Source organism: Panthera uncia, chromosome E1 (genome assembly GCF_023721935.1).
Source record: "Panthera uncia isolate 11264 chromosome E1, Puncia_PCG_1.0, whole genome shotgun sequence".
NCBI classification, from domain to species: Eukaryota; Metazoa; Chordata; class Mammalia; order Carnivora; family Felidae; genus Panthera; species Panthera uncia.
Genome location: NC_064814.1, coordinates 9011842 through 9036607, shown reverse-complemented (window position 1 = coordinate 9036607; position 24766 = coordinate 9011842). Strand labels below are relative to the sequence as shown.

At 48.5% G+C, this 24766-nt stretch overlaps 1 protein-coding gene across 2 annotated transcripts in view; it reads right to left on the bottom strand.

The window, feature by feature from the left end:
- Positions 1-3945: 3945 nt before the first annotated feature.
- SOCS7 (suppressor of cytokine signaling 7) overlaps positions 3946-24766 on the bottom strand; it is a 32655-nt gene continuing 11834 nt past the window's right edge. For both annotated transcript variants that reach the window (XM_049637498.1, XM_049637499.1), the window contains 6 exons: positions 23861-23991; positions 23182-23350; positions 21028-21156; positions 13553-13688; positions 12988-13138; positions 3946-9779 (listed from right to left, as the gene is read on the bottom strand). In XM_049637498.1, coding sequence (XP_049493455.1) covers positions 13018-13138; positions 13553-13688; positions 21028-21156; positions 23182-23350; positions 23861-23991 — 686 coding nt within the window. In that variant the 3' untranslated portion in view covers positions 3946-9779; positions 12988-13017. The remainder of the gene's footprint in view (positions 9780-12987; positions 13139-13552; positions 13689-21027; positions 21157-23181; positions 23351-23860; positions 23992-24766) is intronic.

The window sequence follows — 24766 nt, the reverse complement described above, 5'->3', positions numbered from 1 at the left end:
AAAGAAAGAAAGAAAGAAAGAAAGAAAGAAAGAAAGAAAGAAAGAAACTTCTAGAAATCTCCTTTAGCTCTACCAATGTCCCACACGGAATGGCTGCTACCAGACTGTCCCTCACATTTCAGACTTTCCAAACTACAGCCCCCCTGCCCTGAGGGTGCTCTCCACCAGCTCCCCACTCTGCCTGGGAACTGAGAGAACAAAGGCTCCCTCCCCATCTCCCTCCACTTGGAGAAAGGAGTCTTGTCCCACACACCAGGACTCAGCTGTGACCTGCTCACACTGATTTTTCCCTCCCAGTATAAACCTAGCTGGCGTCTTCTATTCCCCACCTGTCTTATCACCCCTGGATCTGCAGAATAAAGGCCTAGACACAAAACCAAGTTCTCAGAAGTGGGCAGGGAAAGCCAGGCTGTGACACCACATGGGATGAGACCAGAAGCCCAGGACATGAAGAAGGGTGCCTGAGCTGAGCTCTTTATTATTTTTTTAATGTTTATTTTTATTTCTGAGAGAGATACAGAGTGTGAATGGGGGTGGGGCAGACAGGGAGGGAGACACAGAATCTGAAACAGGCTCCAGGCTCTGAGCCATTAGCACAGAGCCCCATGCAGGGCTCAAACTCATGAAGCACGAGACCATGACCTGAGTGGAAGTCAGATGCTCAACCGATGAGCCACCCAGGCGCCCCTAATTTTTACTTTGAGAGAAAGAGAGAGAGCTGGGAGATGCAGAGAGGTAGGGAGAGAGAAAATCCCAATGCAGAGCCCAACTCAGGGCTCGATACCGATACCATGAACCACGATATGATGACCTGAGCTGAAACCAAGAGTCAGATAAGCTTGACCGACCGAGCCCCCCCGGCACCCCTCAATGCAGGCTTTCTGTTGGCAGAGAATTCAGTGTGTGTGTGTGTGGGGGGGGTTCAGTGCAATTTCTGGTCACTGGACAAAGACTGCTGACCCTACATGGGGAACATCTTCCACCAAAGGGCAGCAACAGCTCTGGTGCTTTGCCAGCACTGACACCAGGAGGAAGGGGTCCACACCCCACCTTTGGACTATCCTGGGTTACAGTCATGTCACATAGTTCCCACTCTTACTTCAACCGCCAAAACTCCAATCTCTTGAGAAAATCCCGAAGAAGCCCGACAGTTAACAAAGAATCCCTATTTCATTACCAACAAGTTTTCCCGTGTGAACAGTGAAAATCCAGGTTCAAGGCTGGCTGACTGGGCAGGGGGCTGATCTCACCTTTTTCCTCAACCACCACCACCTTGGCACATCTACCCAACTGTGCCAGCCCCGGGAGCAGGGAGAAAGCTGAGCGGGACACAGGCTCCATCCCTCTCAGACCAGAGGTCACAGAGGAGCAAGCAGGCAGACACATGAACGAGTAACAGAGGACGGAGGACTTGGCCACAAGTGGCTGGCGAAAATTCCAGAGGCGACCCTGGAGCAAAACCTTGAAGGGTGAGTTTTCAAATGAAGAGGGTGACAGGTCAGGGTCCTCCAGCATGAGAGAAGCTGGAGTGGCAGGGGAAGGGATGCCAACATCTGGGGACTTCGAGTCTCGTGTCATGACCAGAGCGCAGCCTGTGTGGCCGGGGGAGGAAAAACAACCTGGAATGTCAAGTTGAGGAGTTAAGATTTTCTTCTCTAGGATGAGCCACCGATGATTTTAAACTAAGGAAGGAACTTGAGCACCTTCTTTGGAAGGACTTTTCATTTTTAAAAAAATTTTTTTAAAATGTTTATTTATTTTTGAGAGAGGGAGAGACAGACTGCGAGTAGGGAAGGGGCAGAAAGAGAGGGAGACAGAGAATCCGAAGCAGGCTCCTGGCTCCGAGCTGTCAGCACAGAGCCTGACGTGGGGCTCGAACCCACGAACCGTGAGCTCATGACCTGAGCTGAAGTCAGACGCTCAACAGACTGAGCCACCCAGGTGCCCACGGAAGGACTTTTTAGAAGGACTGGAGAGGGGAGACAGCAGAAAGACCAGCTGGGAAGTCGCTGGACTTGCCCAGGTGAGAAAAGGGGGACGTATAAATTGGGGCATGACAATGGCGGCTAGAGCAGGATGAAGTCTGAAGTGGCAGCTTAAATGGGGATCAGCGCGTAGGATTAGCTTGATCAAAATTCATTCTGAAAATCTCTCGAGAAGGGGCTCCACTAAAGGCCAGCGGTAACTCAGCTAAGGCCTCTTCAGAGCTGGAGTCAACACCTGTGCCTTTGGCTGGGCGCCAGATGAAAAGGGTTGGTCTCCAGAATCCACGTGGCACAAGAATCATCACGCACGAGATGCTCACGAGAGGCTGGAGAGAACCAAGACAGAAAATTCACTCTTCGCACCTCCTCCTCAGGGGACACACAACAAACAGAATGAGGAGGGGAATCCCCACACGGTCACCGCTTGCCGCGTGCTTGTACTTGAATTCTAGTCAGGCAGGTGCACAACGAGGCACCACTCACAGGTGAGATGGAACAGCCTTCGTGCCAGAAAGTGGTGGCCGGAGAGAACGGCCAGGGAACACAGGGGGTGATGCAGGTGGGGTCAAGTTTTGGGGGTAAAGAGGATGGCAGGGGGTCATTTTTTATTTGGGGCTTACTATTACCAAAAGAATGCCTTTCCTGGGCTGTATCGCCCAAGTCGGAGGCTCTGTCTTTCCTAATAAGTCATTACTAATATCAACAATGCTGGTCGGAAATGAGGAAAACCTATGTCTCTCCTTTGAAGAAATGCACACTAACACTCTTAAAATTTTTTTTTTCAACGTTTTTTATTTATTTTTGGGACAGAGAGAGACAGAGCATGAACGGGGGAGGGGCAGAGAGAGAGGGAGACACAGAATCGGAAACAGGCTCCAGGCTCCGAGCCATCAGCCCAGAGCCTGACGCGGGGCTCGAACTCACGGACCGCGAGATCGTGACCTGGCTGAAGTCGGACGCTTAACCGACGGCACCACCCAGGCGCCCCATTAACACTCTTGACTGATGGTGTTAGCAAAGATTCCTTATGACGGACAACTGTGTCCCAACGGCAGCCATTAGAGCATTTCAATTGCTGGTTCTGAGTTAAGCCTTTTCCCTTGTAGTGTTGTTCAATTCCGTCGCTTGGAGCACCTTTCCTTCCAAAAGGGCAGAAAACTTTAATGGGGATTTCATGCTATCATAGAACGGCTGTCAGAACGGATACGCCGTTTCCTCCCCACACGACCCGTGACTGGCACGAGTGGGGATTCCCAGACTCCCCCGTGAGGCACTTCTAACCAGTCCTATGAAAACACAACTCCTCCAAACTGGGCTTCATCTCACATGCTTCCTGCTCTGAAGATGCAGAGAAATTGCAGAAAATTCCCCTCGATGTGCCAAGGTGGCACAGTGGCCCTCTGAGTGGGGGACTTGGGAGAGGGATTAGGAGGGAAAGTGAAGAGGAGAGTTTCGAGTGGCTCCAAGTACGCCTGGTTGTCCATCAGAGAAACATTCTGTTCCTTTTGTCTCCAAAGGGCGCAGCTCCAGAAGAGACTGGGCTGGAGAGGCGCGAGGGATGCAGGTTAAACTCTCGAGAAACCTTGACTGCCAGCCTGGGGGGGAAGACAGCGGGGAAGACCGCTAGGGGAAACATGCATCCTCCCTAGCGACAGTCCCGCACCACTGCTCACCAACCGGAAGGCCATGGGCGCTTGGCCCCAGAAAACTCCCTGGAATTCTCCTGCACTTGCCGGGGAAGGCGAAAGCAGCGTTGAGCAATGGCCACTGGTCTGGGGGAACTTTCCAACGTCTCTAATTCTGACCTGACCAGTTCCGGATGTGTGCGGCTTGGCTGACATCGTGGAGAAGCCCCGATGATCACCAGGGGTGGGTCGTGTGAGCCTGCGGGGCTGGTGGCGGTGAGGAGCCGTAGGAGAGGGCAGAAAGATTGACAAACACGAACCCAAATAACACGAAGTAATTTCTAAACATTTTTATTTCAAATCTCTTTTCACCCCTCCCCCGAAAGACATGGGTCAGTACAGCAATCATAAAAAGGAGATACAAACACAAGAGTCAAATGTCCCCCGCACTGACACTTACAAAAACTGGGAGTTGTACGTGGGGTTTCCAAACAGGACCTGCAGCAGAGCTACTAACATCCCTTTATGAGAGTCAAACATGCCTATTAATACAGTATATACAGACACCCCATTCTGGAACTGATCTACAGGGACATCCCAACACCCACCCATCTATCCCCAGAAAAATACCAAAACACACCCAAAGTGCATTTGTTTATATCAAAACATCTTTCCCTTTCCCCACCCCACCCGCCCCACAGACCCTCCCGCCCCGTTTAAGATTGGCCTGCAAGTCTATTTTAACCATTTAGTAATTTTTTATCGTTTATGAAAATAAATTATACAGCAACTATTTTAATAAATTAAGCACAAAAAGGGGAGGGGGGGGAGAGAGGAGGAAAACTAAAGGGGAAGACAAAAGCCAGGCCACACTTTGGCTTGGAGGAGGGCAGGGTGGCAAACGGGACAGAGGCGGTTGCAGGGGGTGCGGCTCCCCTTCTGGGAAAGAACTGGCAACCACCCTGAGCCCAGAATGACACCCCTCTTCATTGAGTTTCTTAAAAACAACCAAAAAATGTACAGCAGTGGCTGTGCCACGGGCAGCACCAGTGTGGGCGCTCCGACGACCGGCCTGCCCACAGAGCGGTGCCTGGATTATGTTGTCCCTTGAAAAAGGTTCTGGGCCGAACGGTGAGGGGCAGGTCCCCGTTGAAGGGAGCACCAGGGATGGAGTAGCCAGACCAGCCTTCCTGCCCCACCCGAGCTGGGCGGGCGGTGTGTGATTATCCTGGGTTCCGAACAAGAGTGTCCTAGGTTTTCTTCACACTCTCTCTCCAGGAGCCAAGGCTGCAGTCCAGCTGCAACCAGACATTCGCATCTTCCATGGCTGGCTGCTTTTTACCTGCCCCTTCATGCCTCTTGGCACTTGGGAGGGAGCGGGGAGGGAGCAGCTCCAGGTACCCTCTAACCGAGATGAAATGAGCATGAAGGCAAGTCACAGACTCAGCATGCAGGACTGGCTTCCCAGAGGTAGATGGGGGTGGGAAGGGAGGAGAGAAGGGGTACAGAGGACAGGACGGACGGGAAGCAGGGAGCAACTGGGCCGGCACCTCCCAGGAAGGTCAAGAAGCGATGGAAAGGACAAAGACAGTATGGAATCTGTATGTAAAGAAAGGTCTTTCCCTGGCAGATTAGACAATCGGTATTTTAAATACACTTTACTCTGTTCTTCGAACTGAAGCACCTGAGTCCCCAGTGCCTCCGTCTCTATGGCCCAAACCCCACCTCACTCCTCCCAATGCTTTGCTCTCCGTCTTCTCAAGGCCTCCTGTCCTTTTGTGCTGAGCACGAGGGCTCCGATGGCAAAACGGGATAGGTCACGGGGACTGGCAGACTCGACTTTGCCTTCTTGAGTTTCTTTGAGGCCCACTAATCCTACAGCTATCACAGGGGGAGGGAGCCACGCTTTGCTTTCTTTCTTTTTTTTTTTCTTTTTCTTTTTTAATAAAAAAGATTTTACTCCCCAGGAGCAAATAAATCATTTTGAACTACTGATAAACACTGCTGCAGTGAAAAGAAAGATGGCTACATGTATGCAATAGCACAAATTCAGTGTAAGAACAGCTGTGTTGACAATTAGAGATAAAAATCATTTATCCATTCCCCCCTTTCCCACAAACCAAACCAAGAGGATTCCCATAGGGAAAATGTCTAACTCAGAAGCTCCTCCCTTAGGGACAGGGGGCATGTCATTCTCTTAAAAGTGGAAAACAAATGGCAGGTCTCCCCACGATGGAGATGCTCTCAACACCCCAACTGGTGGCAAGACCTCCGCAAATGAAGACACGCGCGCGCACACACACACACACACACACACACGCAGACGCACGCTTTCAGACCTCCTTCCTGCAGCCATGGAGCTTTATCCCAACACCTAGTCCTCCAACGTCAGGGCCTGAGGCCAAGGAGGAGGCAGCAGTGCAGAAGGATGTAACTGGAGGGAAAAGTCCCATCCCCATTTCCTGCTGGGACCCGAGGGCTTCGAGCAGCCTGGCTCCCCTGAGGGCCTCGGCTGAGGGCACCCCAAGGCATCAAGCTCTCCTCCAGGCTCTCACGTTCAGATCTGCCAACACCAAGCACCATCCCTGCTCCCCCGATCTTCGTGGATGGGCACCGTGAGTGTGTCTGCAGCCGTCCCCACACCACTCCCATCCTTGGCAAGGGCCACCATGAGCCCCAGCGAAAGGAAGGACAAGGGGAGAGGAAACCTGGTGGCGAGCTCCCGCCCAGCCTCTCCTCTCAGGGGCCTGCACGCTGCCGTCCATGGCTCACGTTCAGTAGATCTAGGCGCCAGCTGGCCAACGGGCGAAGGCCGCCGTCAACGGTCCCAAACTCCCCGTCGCCCCCCACTTGCCTAGTCCTCACAGCAAAGCCCCACCCTCCTCACTCTGTGTTCCTGCCACAGCCCGCGAATTTCAAGTAACAGCAAATCGTAGCAGTAGTTGTCACTAGCTTACGGTGGTTCACACCTGTCCTGAGGAAGGTTGCAGTAGGCTGACCGCTAACAAGTAAGGCTCACACGAGCAAGGACCCATCCACAACTTAGAAATCAATGGTGGGTCCCTAGAGGTGAGAACCTTTTCCAGTTTGTGACTTTCAAACACAACAATCAAAGAGGAATGAGTTCCGTCTGTGGACCGCCTCTCAACGAGCACGACACAGAACTGGCAAAGGAGGGGTGGGCCCAGCCCGGAGAGCTGAGCGGAAGTGCTGGCGACAGGCCAGCCGCTCCTGCTCTCTCTCTGCTCTCTCACCAGGCCGGTCCCTCAGCCGGCTGCCCCACTCCCGCCTCTTCCTCCCCCTCATCTCCGGAGAGAGTCTGTCTCCCCTCTGTGCAACTCTGTCTCGCAGCCCACCCTGAGGAAGGACGAGGCTGCAGCCTGGGCCGTGACTAGCGCACCAACAGATCATGGACACAGGTCTACGTTACCCTTTCCCAGGAGGAGAAAGAAGGACGGTGGTGAGGTTGGGTCATGCCTCTTCAGCTGAGGTTTGCTTCTAGACCTGACTGTCTGAATCCTCCAGCGGAAACCCCTGGTCCCGCAAAGGGTAGCACCCAGACTGTGCTGAGGGCAGTGAGGCCCCTGGTCGTGGGCAGGAGCCAGCTGACTTCCGGCTTTGGGTTCCACTTCACCATCACAAGCCCTCGGTACTCAGATCTGCCTGATGCTAGGAAGTTTCCATCTAAACTGAGAAAGGAGGGACTGACGCTGCTGCTCTGGATTGGGGCTGCACACACTACTCAGCACACAGCCTGCAGATTTCCGCTTCCAGCCTTCCATTCACGTGTTTCCTGTCTCACTGTCCTACCCTCGCCCAGGATCCAACGCCTCACCACCAAAGAGCTCTCCTAGACCACCTCGCCTACCCCGATCTTAACCATCTGAATTTCTTTAAAGACAGCCCTTGACTCTTCTGCCATGCTCTCCAACTGCTTCATGGATGGCAGTCACCTAAAAGATCCATTAGGCCAGACATCATCTTTCCCCTCTTGTGTTTTCCACAGTATCTAGCCCAGAGCCAGGCAAACACACTAAGAAAAAGAATTTTAAGTGATGGGTGGGTGAAATGGTATGTGTATGTGTGTGTGTGTATGTGTATGTATGTGTGTGTGTGTGTGTGTGTGTATATATATATATATATATATATATATAAAGAATCCCAAAGAACTGCACATCAGCCACTCAAGGATCCCACTTGATTCCAGATATATGGTCTACTGTTGGGTGGCACTTTCTGCAAGATGGCAAGTTAATCTACACCCCCAAGAGGCAAGGCTCACAGACTAAGCCAATTTCTGGGATCACTATCTTAATTGGCGGGCAGTACCACCCAGAATTCAAGGAGAGAAGAGGTACCTCACAACAACACAAAGGTGGGCTGTGTTTACACTACAAGCTCATTGTGTGGGCCCCCTCTTTCCTTATGCTTACACACAGGTAACACTGCAAGTCTCCTCCCAATTCCACTACAAGGAGGAAGACTGGCCATTCCATGCAGGACATAAGGCAGAAGGCCAACACTTCTAGATGAGACAGTCCTATAAATTACCGAGACACTGGGGCCTCACCCCCAAACCATCAGGAAACCACAAACCTGACCATATTATTTTATCTCATGAGATGAGGCAGATATAAGCACAGGGGAACCAAAAAAGGCAGTCTAATGGAATATTACTACAAAAGAACAATAAAGACCCAAACAGCTTGATTTTCACATCTTAATAGCAAACCTCTCCCCAGAGTAACTCTATAGAAAAGCAAACTCATATCGTATGATTTGACAATGGCCCGCTTCAGAAAAAAAATCAAAGACCACTGAAAAGCGCTGGAGTCTTTCTCCCTCCTCCTCCACTTCTACCTGGAAGGTGGGCAACTCCCAAATCAGCATCTGACACACTGCCCCACGAAGGGGGGCCAACAGGATCTGACTCACGAAAATGCTTGGGTTGCTAGAAAAGACACAGGAAAATAAAAAAGCTCTTGCTACCTCCCGTCACGGAAGTGGGACAACAGCGATAAACCTAAAAACAGGAGATGTAATGCTCTCCTCCTCTCTGATCCAACGACGTTCCATTAAGGCTGAGACACTGGAGAGCTTCTTCTCGGAAGAGCACAAGTACAACAGCTTCGTTTCTCACCGTCCTCCATGTTCCCTCTCACTAGCTGACAGACATATGGAGGGAAGTACCACTGACTCCTAAGTCACGGGTACAGCCTGCCATTAAGAATCTGGAAGCATGCTCCATTAACTTCAGCAGCTCATGATGAGGGCTCTCAACTGCTCAGGTGATGAGAAAATCCATTGCCTTGACAGCTGGCAGAGGCAATAGGAACGATGTTGCCATGATCGGAGTGAAATGTACAGTCATCTCGAGGGGAGGGGTGGAGGGTGGCGGGTGGAGGAAGAATGGGACTGGCTTGAGGTCACAGAACTTAGGAATTCCGTAAGACAAAACTGGCACAGCTTCTATGAGAGGTGATGCTGAAATCACATTTAAAACCTTAGAAGGAAAGGATGTGAGGAGCCACTACTTTCCCCAGCAGGGGCGGGCCCTTTGCCGGTTTTTGTTCAGCAGTCTTCTGTTCGAGACCACCCACCCTCCTTTCTTTCCTGCTGCTACTGAGGCTACCCATGCTTAAAGAGAGGCAGATTCACATCTCTCAGAAACTCCCCACTTGATTTATACTTCTGACTCCTCCTCTCTCCTTCTTCAAGGTCAATGGAGCACGCGCACTCTGCCTTTGGCACCAGCTGAATGACCGTCACTGGCAATCCCTCCTCCTCTCCCCTCCCCTGGACCTGTCTCGCCCTTGGTGCCACTTCCAGCCCAATGGGCACAAACCCCAGCTGCCTTTAAAGGAAGTTTTCCATACGGAGAAATGCAAATACCCAAAACAAAACTTCTAAAAAAGGAACAGTGTTGAGACTTCTTCCAGTTTTCCAAGGAGCTCGTCCAGTTCCAGGATAGCACAGGGGCTGGACACGAAGAGGCGGAGCCCCCGCTCAAAGAGTGTGGTTGTGTGCTTCTTCCAAGCCCCAGAGCGGTGAGGGGAGCCAAAGTCCTTGCACAGAGGGTCTCCGCCCTTCCCGTTCCTTCGTTCTTCCTCACTCCCCTCCACGGTAGCTTCATTTGGTTCTTCAAAACTGGAGCTTGGCAACCAAATGCCTAGATGAAAAAAGGAAAAAATCAGAGCGGCCCACTGGAGTGGAACCAAGATGGAGAGCAGCCCAGCCTCGGCTGGGGAAAAGTACAGCTCAAACAGAGAACGGAGACCTGAAAAGCCAACGGCTCCCACCAACACGGCTGCCGGCTCAGGATGTGGCAACGGCCTTTGCTGCAGGGACCTGAGCGGCCTAGGACTTGGACGCTAAAAAAAGGTCCTAAAATAACTAATAAACATATTCCATCACATTGCCTAACCTCTCTCTCTCCTTTTCCCTCACCTTTTAATTTTCCACCCACTTCCCCCCCCCCCCCCCCCCCACTCCTTTCCTGAGGCTTGTCTGCTGCAGGGACTAGAAAGTAAAAAAAGAAAAAACTGAAGCCCTGGAGTAACCCCTGGTGAGCCGGCTAGAAAATGCTATAGGTCGTTGCAGCTTCTGGCTACCGAAGAGGAGTGATATATGATCACAAATGCCAACGCAGCTTCTACCTCCTGACTTAATGAGGGCACTGTCCCAACTGTTCTTCTGTCTGCTGACTCCAAGCACCCTGACACGAACTCCCCAGGTGACAGTACGCACAGACCAAGTGGCCCATTCAGAACTCCCAAATTAAAAGCAGGCTGACCAACAAGAAGTCATAAGGGCCGAATTTCACAAAATAGGGCCGTCCCCCTTCAGGAGTGGTACTTCCCTTTTCTCAAGGGGCCCCGAGGTCTGAATCTGGAGGGAGTAAGGCATGATGCTTACTCTCTGCCACAGGCAACAGTCCCGGTGTCACACAGAGCGAAGAGACCCTGGGAGCTCAGTTCAAGCCTTTGCCAATACACGACCGTCCCCCATACTCACGACAAATGGCTACCCCTGGCCTGTACCTTATCAGATCAAGCCCCTTCCCATCTCAGGGCCTTTATGCTTATTGGACCGCTTGCCCAGAATGCTCTGCTCCCAGATCCTCTTCTGACTCCTTGATATTCAGATCTCAGCTGAAAGGATACCTCCTCACAGGGGCCTTCCCTGATCATCCAAACCTAAGTACCACTCTCCCACCCCTAATCACTAAACTTCACCAAGTTTTATTCCTCGTAACAGTACAGTCAACTGAAATCAGCCTATTCACTTATTTACATGTTTGCTGTCTGTCTGTCTCTCCCTATGAGAATTGCAGCTCAGCGAGGTCAGGGCCAGGGACTATCCCGCACAGCACTTTTCCCAACCTACTTTGGGTACTCAACAAGTAGACAGATATCTGCTAAGTGCATAAACAAATGGGGGAACTCACTAACGCCTCTGGAAAACCATTCCACTTTTGGACCTCTCTGTTAAAACGGTTCTTCTAGGGGCACCTGGGTGGCTCAGTCAGTTAACCATCCGACTTTGGCTCAGGTCATGGTCTCACGGTTTGTGAGTTCGAGCCCCACATCGGGCTCTGAGCTGACAGCTCGGAGCCTGAAGCCTGCTTCAGATTCTGTGTCTCCCCGCTCTCCGCCTCTCCCCTGCTTGCACTCTGTCTCTCCTGTCTTTTCTCAAAAATAAACATAAAAAAACCCCAGTTCTTCTAAAGTTAGACTAGAGTCTAGCTCCTTATAACTTCCATTCACTGTGGTCCCTGGAGCCACACAGACTAAGTTGAACCACTCTTCCTTTGTATTTCTTTCAGCCATCAAGCCCCTCTCACCTCAGAACTTCTCTGCTCCGTGTTAATCACGTTTTCCCCATATGATGAAGTTTGGAGCCCTCGGCCACCCCGAGCCCACCCCTGAATGTGCTGTGAGGGTTCCTCCCAAGGCACGGCGCCTACAGAAGCGGTGCCCTGACTAAAGGGTCCTAATTACTCCACCAGGGTGCCACCGTGCAGGTGCCGCCATTCCCTCCTGCCTTCCCTTCCTAATCTCAACTGCAAAGCCACCAAGCAGAGAAATCCTCCCAGACATCGGAGCATTTCGATGTTGTAGGAATCGCTTCCGAGGGCGTACAACTTGCCTACAACTGAAGATACGACAAGAGACTGCACACCCAGACCAGGATGCTTTAAGCTACGCAGCCTCCCAGGGTCACCATTTCTTGATCACTCTCCTTTCATTCCTTCTCCTCTTGTTAATCTTTACTAGGCCAGCTCACATGCTTTCCACCAAGAGCACAGGCTCGGGGATGTCCACAGCTAAGAGGAGACACACAGCTGGGATCACCTTGGTCATGGCCCAGGAAAACCCGTGGGACATAAACGCCAGTCATCACACTCTCCGGTTATAAAGACAGCAGAGAGCACGGGGAGATGATGGATCCCTGGGTTCTAAGGCTGTCACTCTGCCGGTTTTTCCCCTCGTTTGCTCGGTGTGGGAGGGGGCACTGGGAACAGAAAAGGTTAGAGGGTAGCAGACGTAGTGGGTGCTTCAAGAGGACACTCTACGCAAAGGGGAAAGACGGGGGATCACTGCACCCTGCAGATCACCAGAACGTGAGATCCTGCAGGTAATCCACACCACCAAAATCACAACTCTCTGGCAATTTTGTTCCCTACTCATCCTTACCTTTCAATGCTCACGTGACTGCAATTTAAGAGACTAATTACCATTCATCTGCACAAACCAGTATTCCAAGGTATTTTATGGGGAGAATAAATGACTAGAAGTCAGTTAATGTAGTGACAGGAGAACAGCCACTTAGATAAATGAATTCCTTAGCTAATTCACTTACTCTTTTCAATAATTTACTTTTCAGTGGTCCGGATGGAAATCTAAGTAGAAGACTGAGCTTTTTTTGCTCTCGCCCTCACATGCCAAGCCATGGGACACGGGAGTTCCCACTGAAGCACACACCTGTTGTAATTAAAGGCACGTCTGCCTCCCCTTTGATGAAGTTTCCTCCCCTTTGGTGTCCTGTTTTACACGTCATTTGTGCAACAGCAAGAAGAGTGGTCAAAGTATGAGAGAAGACCGCACGCTTAGTTACACTTGTGTGCCCTCCTCCTTATTTACATTCAGTGATTAGCTTGCATGCTGCTTGGCAAATACTCTTGAGACCTCTCATGTCTATCTGTTCTTCTCCCATTTGGCATATGTGCCCCCTGGACTCCATGACCAGATCTGGTAACTGCATGGGAGGATGCCTGGATCGAGAGTATACGCATGGGGTGTGGGGGAGGGGGGCGAGGCCCACGATGATAACTGTCCAGAAACACTTAGCCGGGCAGCGAGACAGAGGGCTCATACCCTTGGTGGCGACTAGCAGGGGGCCCCTCGCTACGTGGAGGGTTCAGCCTCTTGCTTCTGTTTGGAAATGAGCTGCGCTTCCTTTAGAGACAGGTACACCTCTTCCTGAGGATCATAGTAGTAGAACTTTCGGATATAAGAGATCAGAGGTCTGTGAACACAAGAGGGATACACGTAAAGTGTTACATACAAAGATCATAAACAAAAGGCCGCTTTTGTTCAATCCTTCCTTCTTCTTCAACCCCTGGATGGCTGAGACTACACAAAAAACTGTCGACCTAAGAAAATTCCCACTTTCTCACTTATTACAGTTCTGTCTCCCTCCCTCTTACCACCTCCACTCCACTCTGCATAGCGACTGCAGAAGGGAGGCTGACACACACGCACACACCTTCCTCCCTTCTGGCTGCCGGCTGACATTTCCAGAGTTGGGTGCTAAGACACGTGAGAAGTGAAAGGGCGACGCCTGTGAACACTGACAGCACGATCAGCTGGCGGGCCTCACTAACATTTACAACCAACCCTCCATTCCATTCCCGCCCCACCCCTAGAGACCCCACTTTACTTAGGCAGTGGGAGATCCGGGATGTGATCTATCCGGACGAGCTGTCGGATTCGGAATCTGCAAAGGTGCTGGAGGGATTTGACGTTGCTGAATCGAGACACCGGATAGAGCAGCTGGACTGGAGTTGGAGGCAGTCCTTTGGGAACGAAAACCAAGAGACATATTCAGAGGGAGCAATGCAGCTAACTACCACTGCCCTCGTGAAGAGAATCCAGGGAAGGGAAATGGGGCTGCTTTACAGTTCATATGTGCGTTCTGTGCAAAAGCTCCCTTCCACAAAGACCTGCTGATTTCCATTGTCAGAAGTATTACCGCTGTGTTTCACTCAAGGGACTCTACTCGCCCCCACCAAGGGCCCCCCGAGCATTACTCGTGACAGCTGACAGTCTTGCTCTTCAGAACAGCCCAATGCAAAGCGCCAAGCCACAGACTTGACTTGGAGCCAAGTGGCCAATCCCAGGCCCGAGGCTCTCAGTGAAGGGCAAGAATCAAAGCATCCCTCCTAGGAACGGGACGTACTTGCGCAGCACATCTAGCAGCATCCTGCACGGGACAACTGGGGCTGCTCAGAAGGGTCCCCAGCCGACTCCAGCTAAGAGGCTGGTAAGTAGAAGGCAACGGCTGGGATCAGAGTTTATAAGCCTATCACTCCTACCATTTACTTCAAATCAGGACAGGCAGGTTTAACCACCTCTTATTTCCCACACACACCGCCCCCCTCACCTCCTCCCACCCTTCTTGCTCCTGAAATTTTAGCCCGGGTGCAGGAACAGAAAAAAAAGAGGATGCTTTTAAAAGAGAAGCAACTACAGTAGCTTGGGCAGGCTGGAGTCAGTAATGCTCCGTGCCAGAGTGCCTGCTGACTGATGCCAGCCAGGCCCAAGGGGAGTCCCACACCCTGGTTTCGTCAGCATCAGCAGGCTTGGTGCTGGGGAGTTCCAACCCCCCTCGAGAGTCAATGCCACAGAACGGAGACCTCCAGAATGGCAGGAACATGGGCAATGGCTCAAGGGAGCAAAGAATATTCTGGTTCCAATACACAAGGGGCTACTGGAGGCCAATAAGCAAACTGCTCTCAGAAAGCAGCTCAGGTGCAAAGGCTTTGAAAGAATTCTTTTCTCAGTCACTGTCCCGTCAAAAGAAATTCTGTAGACACAACTTGTTGGAAAATAACACATCTACTGTTTTTGGAGTTCAATTTCAAACAGTTTTAAAATTTTGTTTGAAGGCATGAGAAGAAAAAATTAAAGCTTGTGGACTATCTCCCAAAGCCTTTTCGTGGTCATTGATAATGGACTTTCTGAAAAAGAAAAAAGGCCGAATACATATTCTGCTGTTACCACATGGGGCGCCTGGGTGGCTGAGTCGGTTGAGCACCCGACTTCGGCTCAGGTCCTGATCTCCTGGCTCATGAGTTTGAGCCCAACGTCCGGCTTTGCACTGATGGCACGGAGCCTATTTGGGATTCTCTCTCTCCCTCTCTCTCTGCCCCTCCCCTGCTCAGGCTTTCTCAAAATAAGTAAATAAATAACTTTAAAAAATTAATTTAAAAAAAGCACTTAACTCAGGGGTGCCCAGGGGGCTCAGTCGGTTAAGTGTTGGACTCATGACTTCGGTTCAGGTCATGATCTCATGGTTTGTGAGTTTGAGCCCCACGTCATCGGGCTCTGTGCTGACGGCACATAGCCTGCTTGGGATTCTCTGTCTCCTTCCCTCTCTGCCCCTCCCCCATTTGTTCTCTCTCTCTCTCAAAATAAATTAATGTTAAAAACATTTTTTTAAACTTCTAACTCGGGCGCCTGGGCAGCTCAGTCAGTTAGGCAACCGACTTTAGCTCAGGGGTTCCTACCCCGCGTCAGGCTCTCTGCTGTCGATCCCCTGTCCCCCTGTCTCTCTGCCCCTCCCCCTCTGGCACACACTGTCAAAAATAAACGTTAAAAAAAAATTTAACTCATTTAGTCATTAAAACTATACTTTGAGGCAGATATCACTATTATCCCCATTTCATATATGATGAAACTGAGGCCAGGCTTAGAGCACTCTCTTATGGCACAGAACCAACAAAGCTGGCCTGCCATGAACACCCGCTCTGAGGAAAAGCTGAGCCCACAGAACCTCAAAGGAAGGTTCTCCAGGAGTGTCTCCAGAGCAACTCTCCCTCTGTTGTCTGACGGGGGCGCTGTCCAGGGCAGCCCCAAGCACTCTGATTCATGACCAGCTGCTCTCAGTCTTCTCCTTGCTCCTACCCCTTCAATCCTAGGGCTTATATTCTGAAGCACTGTAGCCCTCCTCCACCCACATGGTCAGTCGTCTCCTCTCACACGCTATTAAAAAAAAAAAAAAAAATCACACATGGATTTCTCTCTTGAATATATTTAAACTCAAGTGGTTTTAAAATGGTATTGGGTTCAAAGGCCTCTTTGAATTTACCCTTTCTCTCTCTTGCATTTTAAAAATATTCTTTAGTGAATTAAACTATGGCAAACAGAAAGCTTTTGGGGATGGGTTATAATAACGCTAAATTCAACATGATGTTTCAGAGATAAAGGTAATTTATGTATCTAATTATTTATTCCCAAAGACACAGTACTATCAGACTTGTGGCTAAAGAGACCAGGATAATATGCAGCAAAAAATTATCTGATTGTTTGCCTACTTGAATTTTAATGACCACATATACTTGCCTATTTAATTGTGTTACTTATAGCCTTAGGTTCACAAATAGCGATTTGAAACCTGTTAATTCTCTGATATTCCCTGGTGTCAACCTGACCATTTACTATTTGCCCCCAAACACAGCAAACAACTGGAGCTCTTGCATCCAGAGCACGTTAAGGGAAGAGGTTAGAGATGGAAATAAATCCAAGACAAGACACCAGGTCAGCTGAAAGGGAAGGGACAAGATGGAACAGTGATCATCAGGAACTTTCCTCCGGTCCTTCCTACCAGGGGACCTGGGCTCCAATACAGTTTCCAGCCACTTCATTATTTTCTCTCCCCCTGCCCCCCCACCTCAAGGACCAGGTTAGGGGTGACAAGTCTCTCCCAAGTCTGAGCACCCCAACACATAGGTCTTTCTGCCAAACCAAACTGTTTCCTGAAGACCAGAATTATCCAGCTCAAAATGTCAATAGTACTGGGAGGGGCACCTGAGGAGCTCAGTTAAGTGGCCAACTTCGGCGCAGGTCATGATTTCGCGGTTCCTGAGTTCGAGCCCCACACCAAGATCTCTGCTGTCAGCATGGAACCCACTTTGGAACCTCCGTCCCCCTCTCCTGCCTCTCCCGCGTGGATGTGCTTTCTCCTTCTCTCTCAAAAATAAGTAAACATTTAAAAAAAAAAAAGAAAAAAGAAATCCTGGGATACAGACCTGTCACTGAACAAACAATTATAAGATTAATGATGGTTACAAAAGAGAGACCTATTTCCTTAGAGTTGTGTAATTTAAAGCGTGATTAAAAAAACGAAAATTTGGGGAACCTGGGTGGCTCAGTCGGTTAGGCATCCAACTCTTGATTTCAGCTCAGGTCATGATCTCACTTCTGTGGGTTGAAGCCCCGCATTGGGCTCTGCATGGACAGTATGGAGGCTGCTTGGGATTCTGTCTCTTCCTCTTTCTCTACCACTCCCCCACTCGTGTCGTCTTTCTCAAAATAAACAAACTTAAAAAAATTAAAAACAAAAACAAAAAAAAGGTATTGGGGTGCCTGGCTGGTTCAGTTGGTAGTGTGTGACTCCTGATCTCAGGGTTATAAATTCAAGCCCTACACTGGGTTGTAGAGATTACTTAAAAATAAAATCTTAATGGGGTGCTTGGCTGGCTCAGTCGGTTAAGCGTCCAACTCTTGATTTTGGCTCAGGTCATGATCTCAAAGTTGGGAGATCGAGCCCCACGTCAGGCTCTGTGCTGACAGCATGGAGCCTGTTTGGGATTCTCTCTCTCCCCCTCTCTCTCTGTCTCATCTCCCATCACTCGCTTGTGCACTTTGTCTCTCAAAATAAATAAACATTTAAAAATAAACTAAGGGGCACCTGGGTGGCTCAGTTAGCTAAGCGTCCGACTCTCGATTTTGGCTCAGGTCGTGATTTCACATTTCATGAGTTCAAGCCCTGCACTGGGCTCCGCGTCGGCAGCATGGAGCCTGCTTGGGATTCTCTGTTTCCCTCTCTCTGTCCCTCCCTGCTCATGATGACTTTCTCTCAAAAATAAATAAACATATAATATAATATAATATAATATACAATAAAATAAAAATCTTTTTAAAAAAGATTTTCTTTTCATGTACTTCACAGATGACAAAGATTCTCCCAACTAATAAAGATATGTTCCCTTTCAGTTTGGCTCGAACAGCATCAGGAGTTCTGTGTTAATCCAATCATAGTCTCTCTCTGAGACTGCTGCCCCGTAGTATAGGCATTTGGTTTATAACTGTGGAATGGACCAGACTGAGATGCAAACAGTGACCTCAGATCTGTGACAATCACGCTCCACTGTGCTAAAAAGAGATAAGGGGGATAGCGACATCAGGTGCCATCATTTTTATTTTCACTAAGGGTCCCTCCCCTGATGTCAATTATTACAGTTGTTCTAATTTCCTTCCTTCTGCTCCTTACTTGCCACCATCCAGAACTTTCCCATTAGTCCTAGCTTTATGATTCCTAGGATCCCTAGCATCCCTTTATCACCAGCCCACATGCCCTGTTAGTGCAGCCAACTCAGAAAAACTTGACTTTGAATCCTGGCTCTGCAATTCACTGTACCTCAGATTCTTAATCTGTGCGGAAGGATGGGAGGGAGGAAAGGGAGAAGGGATACTGTAGTATGCCTTTAAGATTTTGTAAGGGTTTGGGACATCTGGGTGGCTGTCTATTGAGCATCCGACTTCGACTAAGGTCATGATCTCGCAGTCCATGAGTTCGAGCCCCGCATCGGCCTCTGTGCTGACAGCTCAGAGCCTGGAGCCTGCTTCGGAGTCTGTCTCCCACCTCTCTCTCTGCCCCTCCCCCATTCATGCTCTGTCTCTCTCTGTCTCTCAAAAATAAATAAACATTAAAAAAAAATTTTTTTTTAATAAATAATAAAGGATCTTGTCAAGGTTAAATGAAATAATACCTGGTCCCTTGTAGGCATTCAGTTATCATCATCCCAAAGTCTCAACAAATAGGCTCCTTTTAAAAACTACTGAGCTAAAATCCCTGGTGCCGGCTAAGAAAGCTCAACCCAAATGCTAATGACTACCTCTTCTTCACACCAAGTCCCTCACAGAATCAATCTCACAGAAAGTCTAGACGTTTACGACAGCAAAGGAGGACAGCAAACAATGGTAAAGAACACTGGCTTTGCCCTTTGTCCCAGTTGTTCTGAGAGCGGTCACTTACAGTCTAGGAGCAAATACTAACTCTGCTTTGCCTTCTTAACTTGATTACGGTTTGAAGTGCAAACAGATATCCTATCTGCAGCCTTCCTCATGGGTCCTAAAAAGACACCCTCCACTAATAAAAATACTGCTGTCTTCCCTGTAGTCTCCACAAATCCCAGCAAGCTTGCGTTTCACTTTGCTTGCTGTTAATCTGCCCCGTTAACGGAGTGGCGGCAAATAAAGCACACAGTCTGGAGTTAGTCGAGCCTGGGTTTGAACTCTGACTTCAGCACTCATCAGCTAAGGGACGTTTAGAGTAAGGAACTTCACTTTTGAGCCTCAGCCTCAGTTTCTTCACTGGCAAAATGAAAATGGTCTTATCTATAAACGGACCAATCTATTAGGTTGTTGTAAGTAATCAGAGACGTTTAAATAAAGAATCTGACAAAATAACTGGCACACGATACGATACGATATGTACTCAACAAACAGTAGCAGTTGTTCCAAGTTCTAGCCGCTTAGTTAACAATGGCAAGAATCTTAAAATTTCTGCAGACAGGGCACATTTGTAGAAGGAAACGAGCTATACCAGAGGAGTCCAACAAAGTCTCTCAATACGCTACAAGTAGATACATGCTCCAGACTTCAGAATCCTGTGCGAGGATTTCCCTGGTTTACCCATAAACACAGCTGCGTCTCTGCCCTTGTCAACCTCCGCCATGCCTTGTACTGAGTTTTACATGTGCTTCTGCCTTTATCTTCCTACCTGTCTCCCCTTTGAGGAAACGAGGTCTCTGAGGGTAGAGATGTTGCTTATTTTTGATAATGATAACCCCCAAAAGCCACAAACTTTTTTTTTATGAAGTTTGACTAGCAATTCTTTTTTTTTTTTTCTTTTTTTAAATTTATTTATTTTCAAGTTAGTTAACATACAGTGTAGTCTTACTTTCAGGAGTAGAACTCAGTGATTCATCTCTTACATGTGACACCCAGGGCTCATCCCGAAAAGTGCCCTTAGTGCCCGTCACCCATTTAACCCAGCCCCGCAAAAGCCACAAACTTAAAAAAATTGCTAAAGAGTCAATTCCTGTAAGAAAGGATTCTAACTTTTCTCTTTAACCAAGTCAACTGCATGAGACCTAACTGTGTTGACAGCGCTGAGGCAAATATTAAATGAAGTGAGAATTAATACAGTTCGCACCCTGTCATGCCTTATTTAAATCACCAAGATTATAAAACACATTCCTATAACCTGGCTCAATCCTGTTACTGATGTTCTGCCTGAGGCTCCACTGGGAACCTCTTTTTAGAGCAATTTCTTGGCAGTCAGTGTGTTTAAGAATCTTAATTTGATTCACTGGGAATGTATAAAGTTCTCATTTTCAGTTCTGTTTGTAACTTACAAACTCCTCAATTAATATGCTTGTTTTGCTTTTCCCCAGCCCTATTACAGCAGGCTCTTTCAAACCATTCTTTCGGTAAAGTTTATTTAGATACCGCACTACTAAGTGGGCAGAAAGACTATGTGATCGCACTAGCAAGGATGGGAACTTCCCAGTGCACCCAGATGGAGAGACATCTTTAGAGTCAATGCCGGTAGAGACAGGAGGCACAACAAAGACTACCTACTCTTTAATAGGAAGTTTAGGGCGGAAGGACAAAATCCACAGCAGACTGCCACTGAATTCAGCCTCCTTGACACTCAGCATTGGCTTTCTAGTGAATACTCTTGTAGCTTCCCTGTTCCCATAGAAATTGCCTGAGCAAGTTCTCACCTCTCTGCTTCACACGGAAGTGTGAGATCCCTGGTTCAAGGACAAGGAGACACCTCTGAATGTTAAATATTCATCATAAGACACCTGGACATCAGAGGCGGGATCCGTTTTCTCATTCATGTGGTCAAAAAAGCAAAGATTCCTTCTCAATGTATTGGAGGATTAATGTTCAAGGGCAGGGGATTAACCTAACCACTAGACTCTAGGAAGAGTGGTTACCATAAGAGCCAGAAAGAAAACTTCAACGAAGTATGGCTTTTTCTGGGGAGAAGGGGGGGCACATTTTGGTACTGTACTGCATCATGACCATGTTAAATAATTAATGTAACTATAGCCTTACCCGGAACCCTGGATCTCAAGAAGTAGAGAAACTTCCCATTCTTGGAGTGCATGATGGCTCTCTTAATGAACTCCACCACTGATTGACAGCGATCCTCAAATTTAGGATGACACCACAGGCTGAAAGTTCCTGCCACGGAAAATTAAGGAGAGGTAAAAATGTAAAAACTTATTTTCAAAAGATCTGGGAAGTTACCTTGAATGTGTTAATAATTCTCAGTTCTGGGAGGGTAGTTTGTGGGCAAGCTGTCGGACAAAGGTCCTGAAGCCACCTGTTCCTGTTTGTTCCACAATTAATGGGAAGAAAAGATGTTGCCTCTAATAAGGTATTAGAATGCACACTAATCCTTAAATCATGGACCATAAGAAAAGACTGCCATAGCAAAAGCAAGTTTAAATGACATCCCCTCAAAAGATCTGTCTACCTGTCTTCAAGCATTCATGGAATAGTTGGGGAAAGAACGGAACAGTTCTGCAAGTCTCATTCATTCATGTGTTAGGCACAAAAAGTCAAATTCTAGGTCTTCTTTAACTTCTAAAATCCCACTCCTGCCCCAAACATGTTGCAAAGATCCCACCCCAAATTCTAACGTCCCCAAACCCAAAGAAAAAAACAAAAACCCAAGCACTAAGTGCAAAGAAGTCACCCACAAAAGGGACAGAATCACTCAAGAGAACTGCAGATTTGAGTCTCTCTAGCCACTCTTACAGTATCACTCAAAAAGATGAAGACAGATGCTCCATTGCAAACTGGCAACGGAAAGACCCACACGGCTTCTATTAAAAATTCTACTCATTCAAGAAAGAAAAGCCGCTTTGAACAAAAAGTAACTGGAGAACCATTTGAAAGTTCTCTCATTACCGGCATCTCACCTATCAGGGACCTAGAGGTCAGGCATTTATTCATCATTCTCCTAGCCTAGTCATTCAGTATTTTCACAGATTTATAAAAATACTTCATTCTGAAATGCTCTATTTTGCATGTTGTTTTTCTGCTGGTCTGATTTTGGCTTTTAGGAGAGCACAGGCAGTCTATGCCACGGTTATCTAACTAATTCTCAGGTCTGTGGACCAAAATTCCTTTCTCCTCATGCATCTTTAAGGCAGAGGCGGCGACAGAGGAAACCATGGACAAAGCTATGCTGGCCTAACACGCTACCTTCCTGACTCGCATGAGAAGCAAACCAGATAAACACAGCACAACATGGCCGAGAGCAGAAAAGACGTGGTGGTGGCTGAGAAGAGCATGAAAAAAAACTCTCGCTTTGAGATGCTGTGTCTAACAGCTTGTTTAATGTTGATCACGTGTGGGGACAGTGTGAGGGATAGGAGGGGCAAGTCCCTGAAACTCCCCAAAGTTCCCTACGCTCAGCAAATTTGTAACATATGCAGTTATTCTGACAAAGGATGGATTACCGTGTTACCCAGCCCCACCACCTGTGACCATCACAGGTTTCTGGCACATGTCAAACACAGCATGCCATGATGCAAAGCCAATTCCGACAGTGGTGCTGAACAAATCAGCTTCTAGATGTGACCGCAGCATGAGGCACAAGCAGACCACAAAGGTGGAGGCACCACTAGGGAGGAAGGCAGAGAGTCTAAAGCATGTTGACCCCGCAAAGTCTCTGAGTTCTGATGACTACATAGCTGACCAAAAGAAATTAACACCATGCTGCTTGGCAGGACGAGCGTATGTGACTATCAGGCAAAGAAATTCACTACAGAACAGTCACAGGGTGGACACTAAATTCTCCTCTTTGTGTATAGGATTTAATAGAAAGTCTCTCCAGATGTTAAGTTTAATTATGAATGAAGCTTGGGAGAATTTGTCTAGTGGTCCTAGATTATTTCTTCCCTCTGTCAAGAGAGTTTCACTGGCTTTGCTCTGTTCAGCAGTCTTGTGCAGGCCCTCCTATTTTGGAGACAAAATGCTGAGAATACTTCTAAATGGAACCCTTACCTTCCTCCCTACCCCCGCCAACATTTCTTCTAGTGACTGAAACCAGTACCCACAACAACATTCAACGGAGTATGAGATTCTCCTCCCTCTTCATAGTTCCACTTCTACAAATCCTTCCTATGACAAAGCCGGACAGCACAAGTAGAGGCAGGCAAAGGGGGAAGAAGGCTTTCTTCAAACAGCACCTCTTACCTCTGTAGTGCTCCATTCTCGTGTGGTGGGTGATACCCTGTGACCGGAAACTGAGGCTCAGGATATAACGAGGATCAGAGCTATCTCGTACCAGGAAAGAGCCATCTGGCTTCCCTTTCAGCTTCATCTCTGCATCTTCCCAGTTCATTGGTCCCCAGTACCAACCACACTACCAAAGATAAGAAGTGGTCAAGTGATTTACAGCACAGGGAAATGTTCAAGTTCTCAGCACAATCTATTTTACCACAGGAGAAGCCCCCTTCTTATCACTTCCTAAACATTTCGCTAGGCAAAAGCTAAGAGTGTCTTAACCATTAGCAACGAACGGCAGGCTCGTTGTCTTAGACCTCCAAAGTAACAGAAGAAATAAGCCTACAATTGCATTACTGAAGCCCTCCGAAGAAGAGAAGCGGGAACTGGGTCAGTTAATCTATTGAAGTCAGCTTCAACTACGTAAACATTTCTCCACAACCTTTCTTACCACGTTCAATATTTTTCCTCCAAGATTTAATTTTACAGTGTCTCTTATGGAATTGATCAGAGCAACACAATTGTTTTGGCGCTGTAAATACAGAGGCAAGATAACTACTCTTCCTCTAAAAATAATGAAAGGAGAGCCCAGTACAGAAGAAGGGGAGTGGGAGAGGAGGCCAGCCGCCAGTCCCCAGGCACCACCCACCTTCTCCAACTCTCGAAGGCTGGCTGCAAAGCTGCTTGAGTCGGGCCGGTAGAGGGGACACTGGAGATGCTGGGGGGGCTGGCTGTGCAGGGATTCAGCTGCTCGGATGGGAGCGATCCGGGGAAATGCATCTGCAGGGCAAAAGGGTGATGGTCACTTGTTCCCTCCTTGCTCCCAACCACAAGCAGATCCTCCCCCCAAAACAGAGATGCTAACTGAAGAGGGGCAAGGCATTAGAAGCTAAGCTGGAAAGGGTGGAAGCCAAAGCAGTGGAAAAGAGCTGGATGGGCTGGAACAAAAAGCTGTGTGGGCTCGTGGAAGCTGTGAAGGATGGGTGGGGGCATTTTGCCCCAGGAGAGGGGGAGGGGGGCTGCTCACTAACCTGACTAAGGTGACTACTTCAGGGGCTTCACCAGCCTAGAGCGATTCCAGCTTCTCCCACCTCGAGGTGAAGCGCCGGTAAAGCAGCCTTGGAAATAGTGACTCGCTTACTTGCCCAGGAAGAAGAACCATTTTGCCAGGCAAGTAGAAAAGAATGCCGATTTCATTCATTTTACTCCGTGGGTACTGGAGGCTGGCAAAGCAGGTATGGGCTACTAAAGGCTTGGTACTTATTTACAAGGCTGCAGTAAACATTAAAAGCTTAGAAAAACCAGGGAACTTTGAAAACTTTAAACCTCCTCACCATCCTGAGATTAGGGAAGTTTCCCAAGTGAGATCTACTCAGAGATTGCAAACCAGTCTCAGCAACAAGGAGGGGAAAAATTCAATAGGCTTTTTATCCCTAGCAAAAGTCAGATTCACCTCCACAGGGAAAACGGGTCAGAAAAACCAGTTCTTGGCCTCAATTCCAAGGAGTTCTGGCCCAGCCAAGGGGATAAGATTTAAACTTTCTCGTAAGTTCTG